The following is an 18,137-nucleotide window of genomic DNA, read 5'->3' as shown; positions in this document are numbered from 1 at the left end:
GGCGAGCCCTCCCCGTGACGTAGCCACAGCCTCCCCGGCTGATGCAGTTTGCTAACCTCCTTCCGGCTCTAACAACACTCGGGCCCCGGAGGCGTGGCCTGAGGGGCGGAGCCTGTGAGCGTCCTGGAGATGGTGCCTAGCAACGCCGGGAGCGGGCCCCGGGAGATCGTCCCGGAAGGGGAATTCGTGACAAACTCCGGAGAGGTGCGGCGGAGGGTCCTGGGAGAAGAGACCGAGGCTGGGTTCGCAGGCTGGCTTCTCCTGGCTCTAAGTGCAGTTCAGGAAAAGTACCTGGCCGCAGCGCGGAGAGAACTGAGGGCTCGAGACGTGTGAGCGGCTGGGGAGGTCGGAGAGGGGGCATTGGCCCAGACACGACCATGAGAGAAGAGGAGGGATCTAAGAGATCTTTTTTTTTTTTTTTAATGTATATTCAGGGTTTTTTTTTATATCAATTTTATGCTTAATAGTGTCATCATGAAATGTTTCCCGCATCATTACAACTTTTACAGATATTCTTTTTTTTTTCTTTTATTGTTTTTAAAGATTTGATTTATTTATTCATGAGAGAGAGAGAGAGGCAGAGACACAGGCAGAGGGAGAAGCAGGCTCCATGCAGTGCGCCTGATGTGGGACTGGATCCCGGGACTCCGGGGTCACGCCCTGAGCCAAAGGGAGACGCTCAGCCACTGAGCCACCCAGGCGCCCCCGGATCTAAGAGGTCTTAAGAGATCTTTAGGAAATGGGATAGACAGGACATGAGGACTGATAGGGATTGGCGGCTGGCTGAAAAGGTGGACTCACCAAAGGTGGGAAAGCCTGGGGCAGAAGTCAGGTGAGGTATCTTATTTGGCCTGCTGGGCATGAGAGTCCCACAGGATATGCAGAGGACTGCAGGACCTCCTGGGCCTCGGCTTGGGGCAGCGCCTGAGCTGGAGGCATTAGTTTTGGGTGTTGGGAAATGGAGGTGAAGCTGAGGGGGACCAGGAGGAGAGCAGGGTGCAGCGTGAGTTTAAGAACCCAGGCCCCTGACCTTGATCATAGGACTGGAGACAGAAGTTGGAATATCCCTAAAGAGAATGGGACTGGAAGTGCCACCAGAACCCAAATTGTGCCTCCCACCAGCCTCGTTTCTAGCCTTTGATCATCCTGTAAAACAGGATGGGAGAGTGTGTAAGAGGCACAGGGGTCATCTCTGAGGCTTGCCCCAGCTTGCTGTCCCTTGGTTCTAGGATGCTCTGGAGCTTGACCCGTCTCCGTCACAGCACATCCCAAAGCCATGGGTGTTTCCAGTTCCAAAGGGGAACATAGAGCGCATCTTTGGGAGCAGCCGGGTGTTCCAGAACTTTGATGATGTGAAACCAAAGGTCACGGGATTAACAGTGCCCCTCAAAGTCAGGCAGTAGTGAGTGACTGCCTTGTCCAGGGTCCCAGGTTCCCATCCCTGCACAGCCAGTGACATGCCTTGGGTCAATTACTCTCCCTCTCAGGGCTTCAGTGAACTCATCTGTATAATAGGGCACTTCTACCTCAGCAGACGAAAGGCTGCGGCCCTGGATGAGCTCCGAGTGTCAGGCTCCTCTCCCTGGGTCTCTGTCTACCTGCCCTACCCTGTCTCTCCACCAAAGCCCCTCCTCCTCCCAACCCACTCCCATGGCCACAGCTGCAGCCACAGCTGTATGGGTTGGTCAAAGTCAGGGTCAGCCCCTCTGCCTGTGCCCCGCCTTCCCCCACAGCTACCACCAAGGCCAGCAGTGCTTGGAGCAAGAGGACTGGGAGATGGCCGTGCTGTTCTTTTCCCGTGCCCTCCACCTGGACTCCCAGCTGGTGAGGGGGTGGGCATGGACGGTTGCTAACACTTTGCCCTCACTGTCATGCCTGCCAGGCTCCTCCTCTCAGGGCCATCAACTCCCTTCTGGTAATTGAGCATCAGGCCTCAGCAGACTGTAGGGAGAGGACAGCAGTCTGTGTCCGCTCTCCCTCAGGTAGACTTCTATGCTTTACGAGCTGAGGCCTACATCCAGCTCTGTGACTTCTCCTCGGCCGCCCAGAATCTACGAAGGGCTTGCTCCTTCCAGCCTGAGAACACCAAGTACTTGGAGCGCCTTACCCTGGTCCTTTACCTGCAGGTGCCTGGGGCTGCCACGGACCCACCCACCACATCCACCCCACACCCAAGCCTCTTGGCTCTCCCTCCAGCTGTGGGGGATTTCCTTGCTCCTGGGACCAGCTCTTGTCTCTCTGGGGACCTTCTGTCCCTGTATTGCAAATGGCTACCTGCCACCCCTTTCATGACCTCTCCCACCTCCAGAGTTGACTTACCGCCAGGGCTGGTAAAGTTTTGCAGCACTACCCAGTAGAACTTTCCGCAGTGATGATAGTGGTCTACTCCGCACTGTCCAATCTGGTAGCCATTAGCAATGTGGTAACTGCTGAGCCCTTGAGATATATTAAGTGTGACTAAGGAACTGATTTTAAAATTTTATTTCATTAATTAACTTAAATTTGTGGGGATCCCTGGATGGCTCAGCGGCTTAGCACCTGCCTTTGGCCCAGGGCGTGATCCTGGAGTCTCAGGCTCGAGTCCCACATCGGGCTCCCTGCATGGAGCTTGCTTCTCCCTCTGCCTGTGTCTCTGCCTCTCTCATGAGTAAATAAATAAAATCTTAAAAAAAAAAAAAAAAAAAGAAACTTAAATTTGCATAGCCACATGAAGCAGGTGGCTACTATCATGGCACTAGCATCAGGAGGCTCTAAATGCTGGAAAGGTAATAACACCTCCCTTTACAATTCAAAAGAAAAATATTAAACCACAAGATAGCAACAAAGTCCAAGATTTTCTGTTACTCTGTTTCTGTTTCTGTATTGCTGTCTTTTGCCAGCTGTATAATCCTGTCTCTGCTGTCTCTCCCTTGCTCTGTATCTCCATCTCTACACTGTCACTGTCTCCCCATGTCTCTGTCTCTCTCCATCTCTATGTCTCTGTCCTCTAGTCTCTCCCAGACCTACAGAGCTGTCTCCATCTTTTGTTTCTCTCTCCCCTCCTGCCCCAGTGGGTGCCCCCTGCAGCTGGAGGGTGCTGCTGGGCCAGAGTCACAATCAGAAGGAACCACCCCCCTGTGTCCCCCAGGGCCAGTGCCTATTCGAGGAATGTGCCTTCCCGGACGCTCTGAAAGTCTTCTCGCAGGCCTCCATGCTCCAGCCCGAGAAAGCCAGCTTCCGCTACCGATGGTGAGAGGCGGCTGCATGCCCGGGTTCTCTCTGCAGCCCCTTCCTGCCCCTCTCGCTCGACAGACAGAGTGCCTCTGCCCTCTGTCCTCAGCATGGCCTGTCTCCTGGCTCTCGAACGGTATCAGGACTGCCTCTCCCTTGTCACCAAGGAGGTGATGCTTGGCATGACCAATGCTGATGTCTTCATGCTCCGGGCCAGACTCTACAACTTCTTACAGAAGGTAGAATGGGTGACCCGCCCCCCGTATGGGTGCCCACAGCCAGCCCTGAGATTAGTGGAAGCCACTAGGCCGTGTGGTGGGGACCTGTGCTGACCACTTGCATGGTTTGGTTCTGCTACCGCTCAGTTGTAGCTCTGTGCCAGGCCTGTGTCGGCCCCCAGAAGCCACAAGGTGAGAACCCTGTGCCAGCCCTGCCCTTGTGGAACTCAGAGCCTAGGGGAGACGTCCTTGAGCAGATGATTACACAGAGAATGATTTCACAAGTGTGGGAAGCAGCACGGTGTGGGGGCGCCCAAGGATCTGTTAGATAAGGTGTCCTCCCTCCTCCTTTCCTGTCTCTCCTTATTTGCCTCACTGTCAGGGCTTGGAGCCAGACAGTACAAGGAACAGCTTGGGGACAAGGGAGACTTGGGGTCACAAGAGAGAAGGGACTGCAGGTATGAGAGGGTATCAGGCAGGGTTCTGTGATCCGAGGAGGCCCCTGACCCCTTCTTGGGGGCAGCAGGAGCCTCAAAAGGGTACTTCTTGGGACAGTAGGCTTTAGAAAGATCGTCTGGCTACCAGTGGGACTCTGGCCTGGAGGGGCAAGTCTGGAGGCCAGGAGCCTGGCTGCCATCCAGCCGGAGAGGAGGGTGGAGGGGAGGATGGCCATGGGATGGCCAGAAAGGGGCAAGTCCCACAGTTCTTTTGGAAGTCAGGAGCAGAGACCGATGGGGGAGGGCATGAGGAAAAGGGAAGAATCCAGAACAATGGTGCTAGAACTTGGCCTGGCGCCTAGGAGCTGGGAAACTCAGGAGGACCAAGGGGTGGGCATGTTCACCTTGGTCCCAAATGGCGCATCCTGGAGGAAGCTGGAAATTGAGCCTCCCTATGCTGGGGGCTGGGCTTTGGGCCTCACAAGTGAGTCAGTGAGAGAGTTTCCTTCAAGGGCAGGAGACTAGTAATTATTGGTAATCATTGGCTGTGGGAGTTTGGCCTCTCTTGCCACCTCAGCCCCTGTGATGCATAAGTACATTCTAAGCCCTTGAGTCATGCTTGTCTTTAAGACTAGGAGGTAATCATTTGAGGAGATACAACCCATTGTCCTCTTTTCACAGATGAAGAAATGGGTCCAGAGGGCCTGAGTGACTTGCCCAAGGTCACACAGTCAGTTCTGGTGCGGTGCTGCCCTTGAACCCAAGCCCACCTACTCCAAAGCCCTGTTCTAGCCTCTACCATCTTCCCCCTCACACCTGTGTAACTTCCACTCACACTTGCTGTCCACACTATTCTCCCTGCCCACTGTCCAGCCCATTAACCTACAGGACACAGGATGCTTGCTAAAACTGTTTGTTGACTGACTGACAGAGTTGCTCACCCAGTGGGAGGTATTTGCCTGGGGATGTTTTCTGCTGTACCCAGGCCTGCATCTGTTGTCAGAGTTGTCTTGGGCTTAAAGGTTAGGGGAGTGGGGGAAGGCATGTGCATGGGAGGTTAGGGAGGATATGACAGTCATGGTCAGGAGGACACACCCTCCCCCAACCTTGGAGCTTCAAAGAAGTCCTCCAAGGAGGAGGCATCTGCAACACCATTCTATAGCAGAAACAGCCCAGGCTGGCCTGGCTCACCTGAGGGCACATCTGGAGAGGGACCAACAGGGATGGGGTCTGGGATGGGATTTTTCCACAATGCCCCCTGCTTCTTTCACGAGGCAAAAAAGGTGGCACCGCAATGCAGGGACATTGACGATGGGTGACATGGTGCAGGCCTGCCCAGAGAGAGGCTCTTAAAGGCCTGGAGGGGTGCTCCCACCATGGCACAGGGCAGAGCTCAGCTTAGCCTCTGCTTAGCCTCTGCCCCTGCAGCCCAGCCTCTGCTATCGAGACCTGCACAGTGCCTTGCTGTTGGACCCCAAGCATTCGCAGGCCAAGGTGTTGCTCCAGATGATGGTGGACCAAGCCCAGCAGGCACGTCAGGATGCTGGGATCCTAGCTGTGCAGGGCAAGCTACAGCATGCTCTGCAGCGCATCAACTGTGCCATCGAGAACAACCCTCTGGACCCTCGCCTTTTCCTCTTCCGGTACTGTGTGGGGAAGTACCCATCTTGGGTCCTGCTCTATGGTCTCAGGAGAGGCCGTGAGCCGCCCCAGGGCTCAATTTCCCCAAGTAGCCTCTAATAATCCTCCTCTACTCCCCATTAAGGTCAAAGCCAGGGAGAGGTCTTAGCTGCTATTGCCCTTAGAGGAGGGCCAGGCAGCCACTTAGTTCACCTGGGAATCCTGGATCTCTGGGCCTGCTGAGCATTCACTCTGGGAGGCTCGGGCTTGAATCTACCCATTGCCCTTCTATTACGGGATTTGGGGCCTTTTTTTTTTTAATTTTTATTTATTTATGACAGTCACATAGAGAGAGAGAGAGAGAGAGGCAGAGACACAGGCAGAGGGAGAAGCAGGCTCCATGCACTGGGAGCCGACGTGGGATTCGATCCCGGGTCTCCAGGATCGCGCCCTGGGCCAAAGGCAGGCGCCAAACCGCTGCGCCACCCAGGGATCCCTGGGGCCTTTTTTTTTTTTAAAGATTCTATTTATTTATTCATAGAGACAGAGAAAGAGAGAGGCAGAGACACAGGCAGAGGGAGAAACAGGCTCCATGCAGGGAGCCCGATGTGGGACTCGATCCAGTGTCTCGATCCAGGATCTCCAGGATCACGCCCTGGGCTGCAGGTGGCGCTAAACCGCTGCGCCCCCGGGGCTGCCCGGATTTGGGGCCATTTAACTTGCCTGAGTCGGGCAGCCCCAGTGGCTCAGCGGTTTGACACTGCCTGCAGCCTGGGGTGTGATCCTGGAAGACCTGGGACCGAGTCCCACATCGGGCTCCCTGCATGGAGCCTGTTTCTCCCTCTGCCTGTGTCTCTGCCTCTCTCTGTGTGTCTATGAATAAATAAATAAAATCTTAAAAAAAAAAGGAAAAGATTAAAAATAATAATAATAATAACTTGCCTGAGTCTAGGTTTTCTCGTATAAACAGTGGGGTAAAACATCTGTCCCCAGTACTGAAAGGCCTTAGCATAGAGGTTGGTGCACACCTGCTTCCTAAAAAGAAAGATGTAAGGTATTTTTGTGTAAAGCAAACTACCAGTGACCAATGGGCTATCTGAGTAGTAATCCAGAGCCAGCCCCACAGCCGAACCAGTGCATGAAGAGGGGACCCTCTTGTCACCTGCCAAATTCGGAAGGCCCAGAGGAGCCAACATCTCAGCTGGCTGCCCAGGTGGATGGGGTAGCCTTGGCCTTCATGTCCCTCCCCCACAGGGGCACCATCTACCGCCGGCTCCAGGAGTTTGATAGCGCTGTGGAGGACTTCCTAAAGGCATTGGACATGATGAGTGCAAGCCAGGAGGGAGAGGTGCAGCAGGCTCAGCGGCAGCTGCTGCTGGCCTACAATGACTTTGCAGTGCACTGCTACCTGCAGGGTGCCTACCAGGAGGGTGTGCTGCTGCTCAACAAAGCCCTCAAGGACGAGCAGCAGGAGAAGGGCCTCTACATCAATCGAGGTGGTGAGTGGGGCCACCCCTGACCCTCTAAGGCCTGGGCTGGGCACTTGAGTCCCCAGAGGGAGGGGAGCGGGGGAGGCAGGAGGAGGGGAAGAACCTCAGGGCTCTGGGGACACACACTGCAAAGTGTTGTCTTAGACTGACTGGCTACAGTCTCTTCAAAATGCTCAGAATCCAGCGGCTGGGGGCAAGGGCCCTAGGGCACGGAAAACCTTGGTAGACGCCCTCCACCGCCCACAGGATTTCAGAAGTTCACAGCCACCAGTCTCAAGATCCCTCTGGGAGCTGGAGCAAGCCAGGCTGGGGCTCCTGGGTACTGGGGTTGGGGGCCCACTCAGCCTCCACGTCTGTCCCCATCCCCCAGATTGCTTCTTCCAGCTGGGCAACCTGACCTTTGCGGAGGCAGACTACCAGCAGGCGCTGGCGCTGAGCCCGCAGGACGAGGGGGCCAACCTGCGCATGGGCCTGCTGCAGGAGAAGATGGGTTTCTGCGAGCAGAGGAGCAGGTGCACGAGCTCAGGGTGGTCCCCGGGGCAGGGCTGCGGGCAGGGCTGGGCCTGGCATGGGGCTGCTGGGATCCCTGGGGCAACATCTTCTGCTCTCCCAGGTCTGCCTCCTAAATAATGGTTTTGGTTTTCAAGTATTTGTGAAAAATTCTTCACTTTTTTCCTCAATATTGTTATGACAATTGTGCTTTTTATAATAAACTTAAGTGTTCCGTAATGTATGACTTAGAACACGGAACGTTCCTTCTAATATCTGTCTCCCATCACCAACCCCTCCATCGGTTTGGTAAGGATCCCTCCAGATGGTTTCCTATACATATATTAACACTTATTATCATTTTACAAAAGTGACGTCATGCTGTTTTTTGACTTGCTTTTTTATTTCCAATGTCATTATATATATGATGACCTCATTCTCTTTTATTATTTGCCTAGTATTCCATTCTATGAAGTACCACAATGCATTTCTTTAGACAACCCTCCACTGATGAGTATTTGGGCTGTTTTCTGTTTTTGATTATAAATAATGTAATGAGCACATAGGACATACATTTTCACGCATTACACTAATAATGCCATATTAGATTGCTAGAAGCTAAAGTATTGTTAAAGGGTGTGAACATTTAACATTTTTTTTAAACATTTTAAAATTTTATTTATTTGACAGAGAGAGAGAGAGGGAACAATCAGGGGGAATAGCAGAGGGAGAGGGAGAGGCTGAGGCAGGCTCTCTGCCAAGCAGGAAGCCCGATGTAGGGCTCAATCGCAGGACCCTGGGGTCATGACCTGACTGAAAGGCAGACACCTAACTAACTGAACCACCCCGTCACTCCAAACATTTATTTTTTTAAAGATTTTTTATATTTTATTTATGTATGAGAGACACACAGAGAGAGACAGACATAGGCAGAGGGAGAAGCAGGCTTCCTGCGGGGAGCCCAGTGCAGGACTCGATTCCTGGACCCCAGGATCATGCCCTGAGCTGAAGGCACTCAACCACTGAGATACCCAAGTGCCCCCGCCCTGAACATTTAACACTTTAAAACATAATATCTGACTGTTCTCCACAAACAGTGAGCCACTGTAAACTTCCCCTAGGAAAGGAGAATCTTGGTTTCCTGAAAGCTCCATACTGCAGGGCGTTAAGACTAATTTCAACTCTGCTAATCTAGTGCAAAAAATGCTCTCTCACAATTGATTCATGTCCCATGTTTAAATTGGTAGTGCAATCCAGCATCTTTTTCGTGTGTGGGGGGGGTCATAATGGCTGGCTCAAACCTTTTGCCCATTTGGCTGTTAAATTGCTCATGAAGGGGCATGCCGCTGGCACAATCAGTAGAGAACATGGCTCTTGATCTCGAGGTTGCGAATTCGAGCCCCACATTGGGCGTAGAGCCTACTTAAATAACTAAGATTTTTTAAAAAATAAATTGCCCGTTAAAACTTGTATTGTTGTTAGAAGAGTTCTTTGTAGGCTAGGAAAATTAGCTTATTGTCTGCCTTCTGTAGGAAATTTTATTTCTCCTATTTATTGCTTTTCTTTTTATTTATTTATTTTTAAGAACTTATTCATGAGAGACACAGAAGGCAGAGACACAGGCAGAGGGAGAGGGAGAAGCAGACTCCTCATAGGAAGCCTGATGTGGGACTGGATCCCAGAATTTCAGGATCACACCCTGAGCTAAAGGCAGACACTCAACGGCTGAGCCACTCAGGCGTCCCTATTTATTGTTTTCTTTGTGGCAGTTTTGCTACTCAGTAACTTGGGATTCAATCATAGTCAAATGAATTCTCATTTTTAGCTGCTGGGTTTGTGACATTCTCAGAAAGGTCCTCCTTACTCCATGATGTTGAAAACATTCACTTAAGGACACCTGGGTGGCTCTGGGATCCTGAATCAGTCCTGCATCGGCTCCCTACAGGGAGCCTGCTTCTCCCTCTGCCTATGTCTCTGCGTCTCTCACTCTCTCTCATGAATAAATAAATAAACCTTAAAAAAAATTTTTTTTAAATTCACTTATACTGGGGTCTTATACTAGCATTTAAGTGTTGGGGCTGTTAAGAGTATAGCTGATAGAAAAAGAGCAGAGGGGATGGTGGAGCTAAGGGGAGCAGAGACCATCCTAATCTCCCCTACGTTCCCCGGTGGGGCCCAGGATTCCCATTTCCCTCCTTGGGGCCCAGCTCACAACAGCCCATGGGGCACTGTGTCCTGCAGGCAGTTCCATAAGGCAGAGAGCCACTTCTCAATGGCTATCCAGCACAACCCCAAGAGAGCCCAGTACTACCTGCACCGTGCCAGGAGCCGGCAGCTCCTGCAGAACATTTTGGGGGCCCGCCTGGATGTTGCCACCGTCCTGCTTCTCAACCCCAAGCAACCCAAGGTAGGTTCCTGCTGGGCCAGGAGGACAGGCTCCAGAGTCAGTACCCTTGGTCGCCTCAAGATTCTCCCTGTTCCTAAAAGAAGTCTGGTTTCCCAGCAAAACTAACAGCTGCTGATGCCAGGCACTTACATGGTGCCAGATACTGTTCTAGCCACTTCAACGTGTGTGTTGTTTACTGCTCTTCCAACGCCAGAGACCGGTAACATTATCACACCTCCCCATGGCCCCCACGCCCCGCCATTTTGCACGTGAAGAGCGGAGGGCTCGGAGAAGTCAGTACCCTGGGCCCACCCACCTCTTCCTGGCACAGGCTTCGAGGTCAGACCTGCCCTGCTGGCTCCAGCACCGGGGGTTGGCCATGTCCGAGCACCCCCTCCTGGTAGACCTCCACACAGGCTCCTCCCAGTTCTGGGGCAAGCTGGTCTGGCGCTCTAAAATCAATAATTTGTAAACCCTTCCCCTGTGAGCCCTGAGAAGGGCTCTGCGAGGTCAGGGGAGCCCCACACCCGTCGGCTCCGTGTGCTGACCCACACCCGGCTCTTCCCTGGCAGCTGCTCCCACTGATGACCAACCTCTTCCCGGGCATGTCGGTGGAAGAAGTGCTCTGCAGCCAGGTGGCCCACCTGGCCAGGCTGCAGTTGGATCGGGTGTTGGAAAGCAGCCTGCAGGCTGGCATCCCTCAAGGCATCGTGGGGCAAGTTCCTCAAGCAGGGGTTGCAGGCCAGGAGTGGGAAATGGTTGGGCATTAAGGTTCCTCCTGCCCCTGCTTCCTCCTCAAGCCATTCTCCAGATGCTGGGGATGGTGCACTGAGTCAGGGGGGCTTACTCAGCACTCTGGGGCCATGGCTTGGCAGGCAGCTCAGGGAGCGGGAACGAGCGCGCCAGAAGGCTCGGGCACTGCAGTTCCAGTGGAGGCCTGCCTTTGGGACCTCTGAAGAGCTCCAGGCTACTCCCCAGACCCAGAATGGAAAGCCAGAAGGTCCAAACCAAGAAGCTGAGGCCCCCCAGGAGGAGGAAGAGGTGAGTGGGCCACACACTGGGATTTGGGGTAGAGTATACCCCAAGCCAGGGCTGAGGGATGCAGACTGGCCAGAGGCTGGCATCCAGGCCTGGTTCTGCCACCACTCAGCCGTGTGACTGGGGCTTGGGTCCTTTTGCCGTGAGATGGGGATGGTACCAATAAAGGGTACCCCTGAAGTAGGGCACAAGGATGTGGGCCCCTCACAGAGAGGCCTCCCCACACCTTGCCACACTCAGCTTCATAAATTCTGTGTGCACCGGCCATTTGTGCCAGGATTTTCTTAATTCTTTTTATGGAATGTCATGTAAATACAGAAAAGTACACATGTCATCAGTGAGTGAACTGATGAATTTTCACAAACTGAATACACCCATGACACCATTACCTATAGAAAGAACAAACTCCCAGCCCCCCAGAAGCCCCCTCATGCCCCCCACTAGGTCTTTTTCTTAGCCCAGTGCACCTCCAAGGTGGTCCTGATTCCTAACATCACAAATGAACCAGCCTGTCCCCTGTCCCTCACATCAGTGGACATGTAGGGTGTACCTGCTTGTCTCAGACTCCCTTCATTAAGCATGTTTGTGAGGTGCATCTAAGTTGACGGCTCGTTCTCACCTTTGTGGAGAAGTCCATCCTGTGAAAGTCCCATGATCTGTCCACTCAACTGCTGATGGACAGCAAGTACATTTGTGTTCAAAGGAAACTGAAAATGAAGTCAATGGAAGACCAGCCTCCCTTGCCATAACCGGAAAAGGCTAGTGCTACAGTTCTCTAGCTCACAATGGAACACAAACATACAAAACTTTGATCAGTGCACCTCCTGAAGTCATTGTGAGCTCCCTCCCTCAGGAAGATGTGGAACTGGCATCTGCTGGGTGCTAGAGCTCTGCCCGCCCCCTCCCTGCTTCCCCACGCTCCCCACTGCCAGCAGGTGTGAGTGGGCCAGAGGCATCCAGCAGCTAAGAGGCTGGCTGTGGAGTCCACAGGCCTGGATTCAAGCTCTGCTCCTCTGCTTCTTAGCTGAGTGTCGTGGGCAGACTGCTTAGGCTCCTGGAGCCTTGGTTTCTGGGCCATGAAATGGTAAAAGTAGTAGTTCCCTCCCAGATACGTGGGAAGATGAAATTGATGGGCATGGTAAGCATAAAGAGCTCTGCAGTTCTTCATTAGCCATTCCCCATGGTAGGGCACTTTGCATTTTTCAGAGGCCTCTCCCACACTGAAACTAATTTGCATTTTGCAGATGGCAAAACCGAGGCCCAAGCAGCCTCTCCAATACTGGCTTTCTCACAGTACCCTGCCAGTCTAGTCTGACCACTGCCCTTTCTATCCAGTCTTTGGCCTCTCCACATGCAGCCCAGCCCTAACTGGGGCCCCTGGAGCAGCTCTAAGCTGCTGGTCTTCCTTCTAGAGCTGAGCCACTGGCCTGGGCCCTCCTATATCCTATAACTGCCCTACCTGTCTTCTGCCATAGGAGGAGAAGCCGGAGCCCACACCCAGCAGGGTGAGGTCCCTGTCTGACAGCTACCTTGACCAGACCTCTTCAGGCTCCAGCTTGGGCTGTAAGTCCCCAATGTTCCTTCCAGGCCTGAGTAAGCCAAAGCAGCAGAGTAGGTAAAGATCAGAGACTCCTTGGCCTGCTTGTCCATTTGGGCTCTGCTACTTCATAGCTCTGTGATTATAAAGCAGGAATAAGAATCCTCACTTTGAATGGGGCATGGTGAGCCTTCAGTATCTCCCACTTACCCTACAACCCTGGCCCACCTGTTGGGCTCGGGTTGCCGAGAAAGGTTAGGTTGGCCTCATCTGGCAGGCCTTCTCCTTGGCCATGCAAAGCCTCTGGGAGGCAAGGGTAAGGCCTACACATCCTTTTCCTGGAGCTGTCTAGGGAGGGCAGCCTAACGGATGCTCTTGGCACATCTTTCCCAGTCAGGACCATGTCCACCTCAGACACAGAGATGTCCGCTATCTGCCAGGAATACAAGATCACCTCAGCCACTGCTGTGACATCCTCTGATTCCTCACTGCTGAAGACTCAGTCCTCAGACCTGTTGGAGAACAGGGAAGACCCAAGCTTGAGCCACAGCTCCAGAAAAACCAAGGCCACCCAGGGCCAGAACTGGAGGCCCCACAAGATTGAAACTGCCCAGGGCCAGAACTGGAGGCCCAGCAAGACCGAAGCTGCCCAGGGCCAGAGCCGGAGGCCCAGCAAGACCAAAGCTGCCCAGGGCCAGAGCCGGAGGCCCAGCAAGACCGAAGCTGCCCAGGGCCAGAGCCGGAGGCCCAGCAAGACCGAAGCTGCCCAGGGCCAGAGCCGGAGGCCCAGCAAGACCGAAGCTGCCCAGGGCCAGAGCCGGAGGCCCAGCAAGACCGAAGCTGCCCAGGGCCAGAGCCGGAGGCCCAGCAAGATTGAAGCTGCCCAGGGCCAGAGCCGGAGGCCCAGCAAGATTGAAGCTGCCCAGGGCCAGAGCCGGAGGCCCAGCAAGACCGAAGCTGCCCAGGGCCAGAGCCGGAGGCCCAGCAAGACCGAAGCTGCCCAGGGCCAGAGCCGGAGGCCCAGAAAGATCGAAGCAGCCCAGGGCCAGAGCCGGAGGCCCAGCACGACCGAAGCTGCCCAGGGCCAGAGCCAGAGGCCCAGCAAAACTGAAGCCGCCCAGGGCCAGAGCCGAAATCCCAGCCAGACTGAAGCCACCCAAGGCCCAAGACAAAAGCCTAACAAGACCAATGCTACTCAGGGCTCAAGGCAGAGGTTCAGAAAGATCAAGGCTTCCCATGGCCAGAGCTGGCGACCCAGTAAGGCTGCCACCCACGGCCAGAGCAGGGGATTGATCCGGAGTTCCAGCAAGACCAAGGATTTCTATGATCCAAGTTGGAGCCCCAGCAATACAGAGAACACTCAGGACCAATCCCAGGGGCCTAGCAAGACCAAGGCTGCCCAGAGCTGGAGCCAAAACACAAGTCCGGGTTCGAGCAAGACTGAGGTCACCTGGGGACTGAGTTCCAAACTCAGAAAACCCCAGACCACATAGGGCCTGAGCCAGAACCCCAGAAAAATCAAGGCTGTCCCAGCAGTTACACTGGTTCCTGAAGAGTCCACTCAGCTGCCTCACTTCTTGCTGGGTGTGGGAGAGATTCTAAGCCCTACATACACTCACTGGCACTCAGCAAAACCACCTCCTTCCAGAGCAATTAGATATCTCAGCCAATATTCCTCTGGTCCCACGGCTAAGTTTATTGTATTTGTTCTGTTATAAAATTAAAAACCTTAAAAACCAGGCCTAAGCGGGAATCTCTATATTCACAAAGACTGAGAAGTCTCGGCTTGGCTTTCCGGTACTGGGACACGGGGTATGGAGGGACATGGGGTGTGGAGGGTTGAGAAGATGGTGCCAGAGCAAGGGGCCGAGAGTCACAGACAGAAGAGGGAGAGAGCAGCCATGAGCCATAGTCCCTGAGTTACAATTCACATCTTAAGAAGGCTTAGGCTGAGGGCAAGGTCAAGGCTCACTGAAGTTCTGGGGTCACCAGTGGTTCCGTAGGGAAGGAAGCAAAGGCCAAGATGCCTCCTCATCTTCGCTTTGGGCTCTGGGTCTTGCTCCCCAAGAGGGTCAGGAAAAGGGTCCCTACCAAGGAGGCCCCTGGCTTTCCTGCACAGCCTGGCCAGGCAGAGGAGGGCAAGGACGCCATATGGAGAGTCAGAGAAAGAAGGCAATTCTGGAAGCCACGGTCTTGCAGCCGTTGGAGGAAAAGAGCTGCTCTTTCTCGGGGAAGAAGGTGGTGCTGTCCAGCACAGCCTGGATGACCTCTTCCATCGGCTCCAGGCCCAGCTGGGCCAGCTCGTTGAGCACACAGTGTCGCACATGGTGCCGCTGCAGTGGCAGAAAGGGCACCAGGACGTCCAGGAGGTGCTCTTCCATGATGCCGGAGCGCCAGAAGCCATCTGCAGGAAGGGGCAAAGGGGGGAAGGGTCTGTACTGGGTTCCAGGAGCTTGTATGACAGCTGGGTGTGCCAAAGCCTGGCCTGAGAAATCCCGAGGACAGTGGGTAGAGCACCAGACCCAGGGAGAAGCTGGCCCGGCCCAGGCAACGTGGGTGTGAAGCCTCAGCCTGCCGAAGTCACCCCAGGGTGGGCCTCCCCAGCTGAACTCACGGTGTGGGTTGTCCAGCACAGCCTGGGAAATGACCAGCTCCAGCTCCTGCAGGCGGATCTCCTCCCGATCCCGGCGGCTGCGCCACGCCTCCAGTACCACCTGGTTGATCTGCTCACCGCCAGTGTTGCTGAAACCCATGGGGGGACGCAGGCCATGGCTCAGACCGTGGTGGCGGGGCAGGATTTGGCTCTTACTTCCCATGTGCCACCCAACGTGACATGAGCCTGGAGACCCAGTTCAGCAGGAGCCAAATCCACTGAAAACACCCCATAGGAACCACTTCCCCTCTCCAGAGATTTTGTCTACCATGTGATGCCTGGAGATTCATCTGGATGTGCCATGCACTTTAAAGTTTACAAAACACTTTTGGGTCCCTTAACTGACTTTCCCTCCCCCAGCCTCTAAGAGGACAGTGGGGTATTAATAATCCTGCTGTGTGGAAGAGGAGATGGGAGTTCAGAGAGGTGAAGAGATTTGCCCAAGAAAACATGGCTAGAACTCTTAGAGGTGGGACTAGAATTCAAGTCCTATTTTCCCCAGGTCTATGTCTCCTGGCCACAAAGGAGGGAAAACACTTAGCCTGGCAGGGCTTCCACAAAGAAACAGTGAGGATCCCAAAGACTGAGCCCAGAGTGAGCTTTGAGATTATCAAATCTGAATATACAGTGTCACAGCCAGAGTTTAAGGGGCTTTGGGAAACACCAACTGGGCCCCAGGGGAAAGGTACTCTGGTATGGGACCATAGGCCAAGACTGGATAGCTGAGACCTTGGACAAATATCCCCCATCATGCTGCTGCAAAGCTGGGCCCACCTGATGAAGATGAAGATAGCTTTGCGATAGTTGGTCCCGAACACAACCCAGGAGGAGCCCAGGAAAGGTCGCAGGACTTCCATCAGGCCTGGGGCCAGCTTGTCCATCTCGTCAAAGAGGAACAAGGAGCGGCTGCAGGCTGTGAGGTTCCCCTGGACCCAGCTCTTAAGCTCCTTCTGCAGGGAAGAGGCAGGAGTTTGAGGGCACCTGGAGAGACTTCTTCCCAAGGTAAGAACCCCCTTTCCCAGGAAGGTCTGGTCTCCCAGAGAGAACTAACCCTTTCGTGGGGCTGGTGGCCAAACTGTGGCCCTAAGGGGTCAGAGACTCGTTCAAGTCCACACACACAGCAGGTCAGCAAGCAAACAGACTCAAACCCAGGCCTCACATTTGCCTGTTCAGGACTCCCTTCTCTGGGCAGCCCTGGTGGCGCAGCGGTTTAGCGCCGCCTGCAGCCCGGGGTGTGATCCTGGAGACCCAGGATCGAGTCCCACATAGGGCTTCCTGCATGGAGCCTGCTTCTCCCTCTGCCTGTGTCTCTGCCTCTCTCACGCTCTCTCTGAATGAATAAATAAATAAATCTTTAAAAAAAAAAAAAAGGACTCCCTTCTCTGATATCTCCTACTTTCCATAACAGAGGAAGGTTCCTTTATGCTTCCTGAACCTTCTCAATAATGTTGACAGCTGACAAAGACCAGCCTGGAAAGTACCCTGCAATCAACAACAATGATAGTAATAAGAGCTACTATTTGCTGGATGCTTACTCTGAGCCTCAAATTGGGACCATACTTTACAGAAAGAAGGTAATGCAGACAGGCAAAGGTAAATGCTCAATACATAACACCTGCAACTATATAATCTCATGTCCTTTGTCCATCTCAAGCTCTGTTCATGATGGGTCCTGAGGCCTGAGGCTCCAACTGGGTGTGTGACCTGGAGCAAGTGACTCTCCCTCTCTGGACTTGGGACTCATTCACTCCCTAAGATCTGGCACCCCCACATGCAGGTGAACGGTGGTCCAGGATGCCACCAGCCTACCTTGTAGCGCTCCAGGTGGCTGGCGTGAGGGAAGTGGATGACGGGGGAGAAGTGGTGTACGTGGGGGCTGTGGAGGCCACCCCGGAAGAGGTAGTGAGCCAGCAGGGAGCTGATATAGGACTTGCCGGTGCCTGTCCAGCCATGCAGGGAGAGGACCAGTGGCTTGGTAGGTGCTGGGTCCTGCACGAAGGCCTTCAGTGCCTTCACTACCAGTGCCTTGGCCAAGTGCTGGCCGGCCAGGTGCTGGGCCAGGTCACACTCCAGACCTAGGGCCACAAGAAGGGCAGTATCAGAGCTGAAGACCCACCACTGGCACCGAAGGGGGTGGGGAGGAGTCACGTCTGAAACCTGGCCTAGGGATCCCTGTGTTCTGGGACATTTTTGCAAACTGTCTTCGGATAGGGAAGGGGGCCCTTGGGGTCTCCGGCTGCAGCAGCCACCCTCAGACCTGGCAGCGCCCCCACCAGCTGGCCCCCTGCACTGCGCTCAGCTATAAGTGGTGGAGAGCTGTCAACGGGGTCGACCCAAGCCTCCTCCCCATGCCCTGACGGCCAGTCCATTGTGGAGGCCCAATCCTGCCCGCAAGGCCCTCTCCATCCTGACAGGGTTCTGCCTGGACTCCAAACAGGCTTCCCCAAACCGTCGCCCCCCGTCCGCTGCTCCAGGCTCTCGGTCCTTCAAGCCGGGCCCACTTCCGGCCCGTGCCGCCCGGAGGCCTGCGGGTCCCGCCCCTCGGTTCTGCCCTCGGGGTGGCCCGGGCGCAACCCCACAGTCCGAGGGCTCCCCGCTCAGCCGGCCCCTCTGCCCCGGGCTCCTGCGGCCCCTCACCCTCAAAGTCGGGCTGGAAGTCACATTCGCAGAAGGCGCCGAAGTGGCAATGCAGCGAAGTCAGATCCCAGGCGGCGGCGGCGGCCGCGGCCGACACCAGCCCCAGCAACCCGAGGAGCGAGCCCCAGGGCCTGCAGCCGAGACTCGCAGCCGCCATACGGATGAGGCGGGAGCCGGGTGTGGGCCAACCGCCCCTCCCTAGGACCACAACTCCCGGCGTGCATCTCTCCTCGACAGCCACCTTCCGTAGCCTACACTTCCCGGCTTCCCCCAGAAAGGCCCGAGCCGTCACCCCGCCGCAGGACCGGAAGGCAGCCTCTAGGGGGAGTCCGCGAGCCGTCCTAATGCAGCCGGCGGGCCGCGTTTCCTTGGCCACCGTAACTAGGCGACTATAATAGCGCCAAAAGAATAATGAAGGATTA

The 18,137-nt window shown here is 54.7% G+C and overlaps 2 protein-coding genes across 9 annotated transcripts; one reads left to right on the top strand and one right to left on the bottom strand.

Moving 5' to 3' along the window:
• The first annotated feature begins 66 nt into the window (after positions 1-66).
• Positions 67-14,164, top strand: TTC16 (tetratricopeptide repeat domain 16). 7 transcript variants are annotated; one of them, XM_049114447.1, is made up of 14 exons: positions 67-204; positions 1,230-1,402; positions 1,734-1,824; positions 1,983-2,126; positions 3,128-3,228; positions 3,320-3,449; positions 5,279-5,508; positions 6,740-6,984; positions 7,346-7,487; positions 9,706-9,871; positions 10,423-10,569; positions 10,730-10,891; positions 12,364-12,451; positions 12,819-14,164. In XM_049114447.1, exons 1-14 carry the CDS (start codon positions 130-132, stop codon positions 13,916-13,918), a joined length of 2,994 nt encoding a protein of 997 aa, XP_048970404.1. In that variant the 5' UTR covers positions 67-129; the 3' UTR covers positions 13,919-14,164. The 7 variants fall into 7 exon arrangements, with proteins under 7 accessions (XP_048970404.1, XP_048970406.1, XP_048970402.1 ...); XM_049114445.1 differs by having other exon boundaries at positions 127-327; positions 5,345-5,508; XM_049114444.1 differs by having other exon boundaries at positions 127-327; positions 5,294-5,508.
• TOR2A (torsin family 2 member A) lies at positions 14,098-18,064 on the bottom strand. Of its 2 annotated transcripts, XM_025475235.3 has the most exons (5): positions 17,716-18,064; positions 16,888-17,153; positions 15,853-16,028; positions 15,040-15,167; positions 14,098-14,829 (listed from the first exon to the last, which is right to left on the bottom strand). In XM_025475235.3, exons 1-5 carry the CDS (start codon positions 17,870-17,872, stop codon positions 14,585-14,587), a joined length of 972 nt encoding a protein of 323 aa, XP_025331020.1. In that variant the 5' UTR covers positions 17,873-18,064; the 3' UTR covers positions 14,098-14,584. The 2 variants fall into 2 exon arrangements, with proteins under 2 accessions (XP_025331020.1, XP_025331021.1); XM_025475236.3 differs by lacking the exon at positions 16,888-17,153 and having other exon boundaries at positions 17,716-17,862.
• Between the last annotated feature and the right edge of the window lie 73 nt (positions 18,065-18,137).

The sequence above is a fragment of the Canis lupus genome, chromosome 9 (genome assembly GCF_003254725.2).
Source record: "Canis lupus dingo isolate Sandy chromosome 9, ASM325472v2, whole genome shotgun sequence".
NCBI classification, from domain to species: Eukaryota; Metazoa; Chordata; class Mammalia; order Carnivora; family Canidae; genus Canis; species Canis lupus.
The sequence above is the reverse complement of the archived record's forward strand: the minus strand, read 5'-3'. Positions and strand labels throughout refer to the sequence as shown.